The sequence below is a fragment of the Cuculus canorus genome, unplaced genomic scaffold (genome assembly GCF_017976375.1).
Source record: "Cuculus canorus isolate bCucCan1 unplaced genomic scaffold, bCucCan1.pri scaffold_69_arrow_ctg1, whole genome shotgun sequence".
NCBI classification, from domain to species: domain Eukaryota; kingdom Metazoa; phylum Chordata; class Aves; order Cuculiformes; family Cuculidae; genus Cuculus; species Cuculus canorus.
Genome location: NW_026527848.1, coordinates 260,151 through 270,231, shown reverse-complemented (window position 1 = coordinate 270,231; position 10,081 = coordinate 260,151). Strand labels below are relative to the sequence as shown.

At 47.2% G+C, this 10,081-nt stretch overlaps 2 protein-coding genes across 2 annotated transcripts; both read left to right on the top strand.

Moving 5' to 3' along the window:
* Positions 1 to 641: 641 nt before the first annotated feature.
* LOC128850766 (germinal-center associated nuclear protein-like) lies at positions 642 to 2,253 on the top strand. The gene is made up of 4 exons (XM_054055760.1): positions 642 to 814; positions 943 to 1,201; positions 1,576 to 1,673; positions 2,077 to 2,253. The coding sequence occupies exons 1-4, from the start codon at positions 692 to 694 to the stop codon at positions 2,251 to 2,253; spliced, it is 657 nt and encodes a 218-aa protein (XP_053911735.1). The 5' UTR covers positions 642 to 691.
* A 312-nt stretch (positions 2,254 to 2,565) lies between these two features.
* Positions 2,566 to 5,336, top strand: LOC128850774 (germinal-center associated nuclear protein-like). The gene is made up of 3 exons (XM_054055766.1): positions 2,566 to 3,866; positions 4,463 to 4,610; positions 5,095 to 5,336. Exons 1-3 carry the CDS (start codon positions 3,712 to 3,714, stop codon positions 5,251 to 5,253), a joined length of 462 nt encoding a protein of 153 aa, XP_053911741.1. The 5' UTR covers positions 2,566 to 3,711; the 3' UTR covers positions 5,254 to 5,336.
* Positions 5,337 to 10,081: the final 4,745 nt, after the last annotated feature.

Here is a 10,081-nt window from a genome sequence, read left to right as displayed (position 1 = left end):
TATAGCAAAATAGGTGGACAACAAATGTGAAAAATTAGCTCTGAGTTTGGACTGTTTGAACTGGGTGGTAACTAATTATAGTATCGTTGCTGGTTCGAAGCAAGTAAAATATTGACCTCATGGGAATTAGCACTGGGGCGTCTTTTCACCAGCTTCTGTCTTTCTTTAAGTGATTTAGCTTGGACTCCCCTGGATCTTGTCTCGTTAATCGCTGAACATATTCCAGTTGAACAAGAACAGGTATTTTGGAAGGTTCTGTTGGTTTTGCCAAGTGATGAGGAATATGCCAAGGATGATCACAGCAGGTAAGAGTTTATTGCTGGATCCCTTTCTCGAGCAGGGTACTCAGAAAGGAGTGGGAGTATATGGTCCTTGTCCTGTGGTACTTTTTTTCTTTTTCCCCCCTACCATGTCAAATTTCCAGGGTTTGTTTTCCTCCAGAGCACTGCAAAGAATACAGCTGTAATTTAGCTGTCTCTGTCTTCTGAAGTTGTTCATTGAATTTCTTTTTCTCATACTGAAAATAGAAAACCTTGAGATATGTAACAGTGTGGAGACATTTGGCTATTTAGCCAAATCCAAGCAATGTGGAGGTTGGGATTATTATAGATTTAATTAAGAAACTCAGTACCTCAAAAGCCCACTTTTCTTGTTTGCTAGGGTACTGGTGGATTGGTTGAAAGTCAAATTTATGGGAGACAAAAACTGGAGAAAAAACACGTTGCATACGGAAGGTAGAATTCAAACGCTGGCACTATTTAATTCTCCTGGCATGCACGGGAGCAGAAGCATTAAAGTTGGTGTCTGTATAAAGGTAGGTGAGAACAATTTTGTGATTTTGAAAGTGTCTGAAAAAAGATGGAATTTGTTCCCAGTCGACGGAGTAAATGCCTAGAAGTTTAGCTTTAGTTACATAACTTGTGTCTTTTGTTGCTTGCATAGGTGGCACATGGTGCGCTGTCTGACTGTGAGCTCGATACAGCTGAAATGCAGGAAGACTTGCTTGGAACCAGTGGTCTCATCCTTGTCCTTCCTCCTCGAGTGAGGAGTGAAGATGTTGCAGAAGACGATGCTTATTGGCTTTCAGCTTTCCTGCAGTTGAAACAGTTGCTTCAGGCCAAACCTTTCCGTCCATCAGTTCCCCTGGTGGTCCTTGTCCCTGGTCAGGAAGAGGAGGCCACAGAGAAAGAAGTAGAAGAAGGTATGTAATTATTTCTGTGCCTTGAGGAAACAATGGGAGTGAGTGCTCGGGGCTGCCCCCGTAGAACTCTTGTGTCTAGTGCAGTCTCTCAAATAGGGCATCAGGTAAAGAGAGAGGCTGTGAGGCACAGTGCTTTTCAAAGCTTTGCTAGAAATCCCAAGGCCTTAAGAACTGATCGATAGGGAAAGAAATGAACTTTGTTTTGGCTTCCAATTTTCCTTTGCACACGGTATTTGATCCTGAGTGTCTGTGGGAAAGGGTGGAGGAGAAAAGTGACGCTGTGAATGTAATGCGGAGTGTGAGAGTAGGTCAGAGTAGGAGATACACCGGGAGAAAGAACAAGTGAGTATACAGTGGCTTTTCTTGTTTTTAAGGTTTAATGCTGCAGGACTTGATTTCAGCCCAGCTTATTTCAGACTACACCATTGTTGAGCTTCCAGGTTCTATCAATGACTTACAGGGCACGAGAAGGGTAAGAACAGCCACTTTGAACTTTTAAGAGTTACTTGACTGGTTTATCATTAACCTGTCTTAATTTGTCATGTCTTATAAGGAATTATTGTTACGTTCTTAGTAGCAGGCAGGGGTACAGTTGCTGCATTAACAGACAAGTGCTAGTGATGGGGAAGTCTTTGTACCCTTCAACTCCTTGTCCTGAAAGGCAGAGAGCTTTTGTAGCTCTTCTGGCTGCTGTGAGATCACTCAGACCATCTGACTGGAGGATTATTGTTGCAAATGTTGGGTTGATGATAGTTGATTTTGCTGCCTAGTATTTTGAATAGTGTTAAGTCCAACTTAGGGTTGCACTGTTGAATATTTAGTGTCCTGATCAGTGCAGAACCACCAGTTTGAACCACCTCTGTTTTGTGTCACAGATCTCCAAGGCTGTTGGCTGGCTGGTTTCCCAGTACCCTAGTTCCCTTGAGCTCTGCAGTCAGACCCTTCAGGAGTATGTCGAGGATGGGATTGTGTGTGAATTTGGCACGCGCTTCTACCGTGACTGGAAAGAGAGGCGCAAGCTGCCACTGTTAACGAGCACTTCCATGGATTAATGAAGTATGTCTTGGATTCGTTTGCCTTTCAACTGCGTAGGGTTCTTTTGGTGCCCTGTGCGGCTTAAGTGTAGGCAATCTCTTTTAGTGCTAAACCCACTGAGCTTGGACGCACTAGAATTTTTAAAATGAAGACAAAGCAGGGTTTTCCAGCTTTCCCCAGTAATCTAGTATTTGTCGAACACTAAAGCAGCCCAAGAAGGCTCCTTTTGATATGGAAGTTATGTCTTAAAGCTACTTGAAAGTGAGCACACAATTTTTCTTCGAGTTGGCTTTTTAATGCCAAGTTTTTCATCAGAAGGGGAAAAAATTTTGACAGCAAACGTTTGGTTTGGTTTTATTTACAGAAGCAGTAAGTGACGATGGTCAGATTCGTGTGTACTTCTTCGAGGAGCATTTGAAGAACTTCACTGTCCCTTTTGCATGGGAACAAGCCAGGCTGCGCACACAGGAGGAGATCCGGCAGGGCCATGAGAGGTGAGGCAGGTGCTGGCACTGCCTGGGGGAGTAGCATTCAGCTGTCCATTGTGCCATTGTTTCCTCAGTGAGCTCCAAGGAGGTTGCTCAGGGACCCTACCGCGAGCACAGTGGCGACAGCAGGCTGAAAAGCGGCGTGTGGCATCTTCCTAAAACATGCTGGTGCACATCTGATCTACAAGGGTGTGCAGAGAGAGGGTAGTATACAGATTTTACTTCTGCAGCATTTCTTGGCTCTCAAACTGATTGCTTGGGAGGTTCTTCAAGCATTATGAATGGAGAAATTAACTTCTACCAAAGAAAAGAGTGCTGAGGCTTTGGAATTAGTTTATTCGTGTCCCCTCCCTTACATTCACTTTATTTTGCAGCCTGGACCCTGACACGAGAATGACATATTAGGTGATTTGCACATTTACTCTTTAGCAATTGTGTTAATTTTGCAGCATTTTGAATTCCAAAGGAGGCTTTCTCCACAGCTTGTGGGAAGACATCAGGAAAGTCCTGCTGCTAAGAGGAAATGCCAGAGATGGAGAGGGAGGATGCTTCAGAGCTCTGTGGCATTGAAGTATTTGAGATCTCAAGGGCCTGGCTTACATCTCTAGTTTTGTACAGGGTGAAGCCAGTCTCCCCTCGCTCTTGGAAGCTTGTCTGCTGCTCTGGTTTGTAGCAGGAGATGTTGGGTACGTACCTTTCTTTTGGGGTGAATTCCAACCGCTGTCAGAGTAATTCCTTTCAAGTCCTCTGCACAAGTTCCTCTGGTGGAACGTTTGACTCAGCTACAAGAGAATTACATCTCCAGGTGATCAATTCTTACTCCCTGCTATTTCCAAACTTTAAGCCAAACTTTAAGTTGGAGGAGGGAAAGAACAACACACTCATACTGATTTTGGTTTTTCTTTGGTTGTTTGGTTTTTTCCCCTCTTGCTCAGGTCAAGGATAAAACGTCCCAAGTCTTCAAAGAAACCCTATAGCATCTCCAAGATGTCAGGTCAATGTGGATATGACTTGAGCGTGCTGTCAGGTCAAGAAAAGAGCCTTACCAGTGCAGGTGAATTCACAGAGACAGCCTCAGACAAGGAGCTTCTCCCAGCGCGTCTGTTGGCACAGTTGCAAATGGAGAGAAGAGAAAGCAGGAGGTGAGTTCCCAGAGCGCCATCCTTTCCCTGTGGCTCTGGCCCAGGATTGTAAACAATTTCCTACTTGTAGGTAATGGAAGTTGAAGTCTAGCTTTACTAGGAACCATCCTAGACTATCTCCAGTTTCATCAAGCACGTCAGTGCGGTGCAGTTCCCTGCTAGCTCACAGGGACAATCCAGGGTGGTAGAAGTACTTGGAGCTTTGAGGAATGGTCGGAAACCGTATGTGGTCAATCGAGGCACCAATACTAAAGCCGTACAGTTTGTGCAGTAGTCTATATGTTCTGCATATATTACCATAAATGTCTGTAAAGTCCTCTGGGATGTCAGTCGGGTGCCTGTATGCAATACAGATTGCAAAGCTGAAGAACAAAAGCCAAGGTTGGCCCAGGGGTTTCTTATCTTTGCTGCCTTCAGTCTGTGCGGCTGCTTTCTGTACCACAACTTCCTCGGATGGATTTTTGTCATAGCAGCGGAGTATGTCAGACAGATCCTTCTTGCAGTCACCTCTGAACCCTGAACTCTTGGCTAACCGACTGGTTACAAGAGAAAAGCCAGGCTGCAATTTGACTGGTGCTCTTCATCTTTCTGTCCAGGTTTGAAGAACAGTTGCACCGACGTCTCGCCGAAGACATGGAGCCCCTTGGTGCTTTCATAGGTCTTCCTCTCTACCTCCCCGAGTCTCTGGTCTCTAACCCAGCTGTCACCTGTCCTTTGGTGAAGAGTCCTGTGTCATCTCAAGAGGTGAGAGCAGGTGGCACGGAGAATTAACTGTAGCTGTGAGGAGTGCAGGTGCCAAACTGCTACACTTGCAAAACCTTTCGAGGTTTGGTGTACGGTGTTCAGTTGACTTGGGAAATAAAGAATTGAAAAACTGCCCCTTGGAAATCCCTTCTTTCCAAGGAGGGGAATGCTTTCTGCAGATCTGGAGTAAGAGATCTTCGCAGGTCTTAATGCTTTTGGCTGCTGGCAGTCATAACGGGATCCCTTGTGGTGCTGCACTCGTGACTTGGAGAATGGCTGTTCCGGGTCACCTTCCCCTAGGTAAAGGAAGGCTGGGACAGAAATAGCAGGACAGCTGCTTTTGCTGTTTCTCGTCAGAGGTGGAGGGTGCTGGCCTCTGTAGTCCTTCTCAAAAGCAAGGGAACAGCCAGTAAGCTCAGAAGTCTCTTGTTGCTACTGAGTATTTCTTCTTTCTCAGTCTTCTCTGTTTTTTCCTTCTGTCCAGACTGTGAGTCGAGAAGATTGCAAGCGTCTGATGAAGGAGCCAAGCGCCACGCTGTCAGACAGACTGAAACTCTTGCAGCAGCTCCTCAGAGCGAACAAGGAGGCTGAAGCTGCCTCTGAGCTCCACCTCTCTACTCTGGTTGACATGGTGAACATTTGAGTGCAACTGAGACACCAGTGCTCCTGGGAAAAACCCGAGACTGTTTTTGGTTGTGTTAAATGTGTTTTGTATCTAATAAATTTTTAATGGCTTACAATGTGCTGCGACCTCATTGCTGTACCTCTTAGTCCAGGATGCGATCAGCTTGGACTGGGAGCTGTTGGAGCCGGTCCAGAGAAGGCCACAAAAAAGGAGTAAAGAGCTGGAGCAGCTCCCCCAGGAAGAGAGCCTGAGAGAGTTGGGGTTGTTCAGCCTGGGGAAGAGAAGGCTTCGAAGGGGGCTTTATTACAGCCTTTCAGTACTGAAAGGGGGCTGAGAAGAAAGATGGGGAAAAACTTTGTAGCAGGACCCATAGCAATAGGAAGGAGCAGGGAGGTTTTCAACTCGGAGAAGCTTAGTCTGGGTATTAGGAAGAACTGTTTGGTGCTGAGGGTGGTGAAACGCTGGAACAGGGACTGAATAGCTCATTGCTGGAACTATTCCAGGTCAGGTAGGATGGAGCTCTGAGCAACCTGGCTGAGGTAAAGATGTTCCTGCTCACTGCTGGGGGATTGGACTGAATGACTTTTAGGGTCCCTTCCAAGGCAAAACATTCTGCGATTCTTAATCCCTCTTGGATGTGGATTTGCCTGTCTGTGGATGGGAGGGTCCTGCCTGCGTTCGCTGCCTGCAGCAGGTTAGGGTTAGGGGTTAGGGGTTAGGGTTAGGGTTGGGGATCTGGGACCGCCCCCGAGACCCGGCCTTTGACCGGGCTGCCACGGCCAGGCTGGCCAACAAGGTCTGGGCCACTGCCCCTTCCATGAGGCTTCCAGAGACCTGGAAGCATTCTCCAAACCTGAGCAGCTTACAGTGTGCAGCAGTGCGACGCGCCTGGCCTTGCTCTCCAGCCTGGAGACGCAGTTGGCATAAAACCTCATGCACAGGCCATCGCCTTCACAGAGCAGAATGCTGATGTCCCGGAAGGTGAAGTCAATGTGCTGCCTGTCCCTCAGCTGGAAATAGTACAGGAGAATGGTCTCTCACACACAGCCCTCCAAGATGCTCGTCGGGAAGGAGGTTGCTCGTGATAGCCACCAGTAGTCCAGTAGCTTGATCTTGACACAGCCTGCAAGGAGGAGGAACATCATCACCGCCTCAGCAGCCATTGTTCCATCTAAGATTCCTAACAAAATGCCACAGTAAAGGTTGTTTACAGAAACATTTCTTGGGGAGGGGTTTGTTTGGGGGAAGCTCAAGCCCTCACACGACCTTTGGAGGCAATTTTTGACACCTGCCAACATTTTCCAAGGAGCAGAGAGCACACATCCCCCCAGAGGTGGAGGGGGAAAGCGGAGGGTGGCCGCTGTCTTCTCACCAGGGATAAGCACTGTGGGGCGCGCCATCTCCCACAGGCTGAAGCTATCCATGTCCAGCTGGAAGACTGCTCATCGAACAACATGCACCTCTCCTTTCATGTAGAATTGCTCCTGGAGCACAGTGAAAGTGCTGAGTCCTGCGACCTGGACCCCCTGCCCAGGAAATAGACAAAAAGGCTGCTGAGGGAGTACACTGGTTGTTACTGATGCTGAGCATTTCTCGCTGGTGCATGCTTGTGGTTAGTAGTGCTCTGGCCACCGGGAAGAGGGAAGCCCTCCCTGTGGTGTACCGAAAGCTTTCCCAGGCCAGGTCTGGGCTTGGTTCCTCTCCTGGCTGACCACAAAGCACAGGGTTGTCTCAGCGTGCTGCCAGGATGTCCAGGGAGGGATCGGTCCCCAGGGCCCAGACTTGGCAAGGGAAAGGGCAACCAAGAGGTCAGCCCACCTTGTCCAGCTTCAGCTGTTCCAGGATGTACGCAGACACAGCGTCCCAGATGTCCACAGCCTCTGGAAAGCGAGGGAAAGAGGTGTCAGGCGAGCTCCTTGCCCAGCGGGTCACCAGTGCAGGTGCCCACAAGCAGCTCAGATAAACACCGCCCTGGCTCCTGGGCAGGGCTGGGGTGGAAACGGGGATGTGGGAAGGGCTCAGGACCATAGCTTGGCCGTTTGACTGCCACAACGGCATGGCACCCCAGAGCCCGGAACACGATCTCTCAGCCTGGTGGCACAGGAGGATCCCATGGGAAGGAAAAGAAGTTCTCCCAGAGGAGACGGGGTTGAGGTAAAGGGCACAGGCGTTTTCATGAGAGCCTATCTGGGCAGGTGGGGTTTGGCGCTTGGCTGCACTTGGCCGGTTCCAAGCCATGGGGTTGAAGGCCCGTGGGATGAAACAGCCCCTCCAGCATGCCCAGACTCTCCTCTGTGCCACATGTCACTGGGTGGGAAGAGTCGGATGGGCTTCACTGCATTGGTTTCAGCTGGGATGGAGTTAATTTTCTCCATAGCAGCCCACGTAGGGCTGTGTTTTGGATCTATGACCACACAAGCCCTTATACCGGACTGGTGGTGATGAAGCCCTGAGCCTAATGAGTAGCAAAAGGTTCTGTCGCCCTGAGAGCTGGCAGGTGCTACTGCTAAGCCACTCACCATTATCTTCTTGTCCTTCCAAGGGTTGCAAATGCTTTTCAGGAGGATTTTCTCCATCGCCCTCCAGGGATGCAGGTGAGCCAAAAGTATTGGGGATGATCGAAAGTATTGAGGTGATCGAAAGTGCCAGGGATCAGCCAACAGGCTGGATCCCTCCCCCTTCCTCCCTCCCCAGATCCTATTGAGGTAAGCCCTTTGTGTGTGAGTGCTACATACACAGCTTAACATCAAGGTAATTAACATCAAGCTAATTGTTAGTATCTCTCTTGCTACTCTATCCCTATCTACGTGTTATCTTTATTCACGCCTGACCATTTGTTTTGGCAAATTTTCAGATCTTTTGATGATTGGATTTGTCAGGCTTTGAATCTATATATGGGAAGGAACCATTCAGCCAGGAGGAAAGTGACTATGCTTTATGGCAAGGGTCCTCAATGAGGATATCACTGTACCCCTTAAGAGAGAAAAAGAAGGACAAACAAGATTGGGAGGTTTTACTTAATTTACCACCCCCATATGAAACCAAGGGGAAGAGAGTGTGGAACCCCCCCACTCCGGAAAATGGAGGTCCTACAGCGCCTCCCACAGCCCCCACCCGCTTTGCGAACTAGAAGAGAGGAGGAACAACCAAAGGAACATCTCCCCTTACGTGAAGTTCCTCTGGGAGGAAATGTCGGGGGAATAAGATTTGTAGCAGTTCCCCTCAATACAGGGGATGTAAGAACATTTAGAAAAGAAATGGAGCAACTGCTACATGACCCCTTGGGGGTCTCCGAAAAATTAGACCAACTTTTGGGACCAAATACCTATACATGGGATGAAATTCAGTCAATTTTAAGTGTATTGTTTACTATGGAGGAGAGGGAAATGATAAGGCAAGCAGGTATGCGAAATTGGGAAGATGACATCAGCGGGGTCCGCCGGGGGAGCAGAAATGGCTGAATCAAAATCCCAATTGGAATCATCAAAATGTACACGATAGGCAAAACATGTTGAATTTAAGGGAAATGATTATTCAAGGCATTAGGGAGGCAGTTCCCAGGGGACAAAATATAGTTAAGGCCTTTGGGGAACATCAGAAGAGAGATGAATCCCTCGAATGTTATTATTGTGGAAAGAAAGGTCACCTTAAATGAAACTGCAAAAAGAAAATGCAGGACAAGAAAATGTTTCAGGAGGATTAGGGGTGTCAGGGGCTCTATGTCCTGGGGACAACATCATCACCAGAGCCCTTGATAAAATTATGGATAGGTCCCCAGGGGGAAGAAGTCATCTTCCTAGTAGACACCAGAGCTGAGAAATATACCATTCGAAAATTACCAAAAGGATGTCAATTGAGTAAGGAAAATACCTTGGTAGTGGGAGCAAAGGGGGAACCTTTTAAAGTTCCCATCATTAAGAATGTATTGATAGAATCAGATACCAAAATCTGTGTTGCAAACTTATTATTAGTTGAGGAGGCAGACTTTAATTTATTAGGAAGAGGTTTAATTATTTCTTTGGGAGTCAATTTGACAGTTGATAAAAGATCAATAGTGGCGAAGTAGTTAAACAAATTACAGCCGAAATACGGAAGTTAGCACACGTCCCCATCCAAACTTGGAAAGGCTGGGACATTGACCTGTTTTCCTGGCTTCCCGGAAGTCCATGGGAAAACAAATCTTATTTTATTTGTTATGTGAATTAGCCAAATTGTTGGTTTTGCCATGTGCTATTCCATGTTTTATACGATTGATTCAAAACGTTATAACTCTGAACGCCAAACCACGCAGTCGTGAATAAGGATTATATAGTTAATGCAATCCCAAGACAAGTTTAGTGAACTATTAAACAATTTAATAGAAAAAAAAGAACCTGAGAACAATTAACTGTATAACAATCCGACAAAATCCCAAGCGACGCAATCAAAACAGAAATACACCACCCGTGAGTTCAGAACAGTCTTTTGGTGGTTGTCAGGATGATGGACAACCTGACTGGGACGGGAAGAGGTGGACAAATATGGCTCCGTCTCTCTCTCCCGTAGCGTGCTGCATGATCGTAAGGCACCCGACGCTCACCTGACGATGACCTTCAATCCTTCTGTTCATCGTGGTCTTTTCTCACAGGGGCGATAACGATAGGAAAAGTCTAACAAGAAACTATGCGCTGCATGGCGACTAACCTTGTCCTTTTTTGTTTTTCCTTCTTTTTTATAAAGCTGTCTCCAAATTCAAAATGTGTCGGCTCACAAATCAGCCGACAGATCTTTTCCACCAGAATTAACCCTGTAATCAACTAAACAACACTGACAGCCAACAACGGTTTTTGCTTTGCCAAGATGTTGA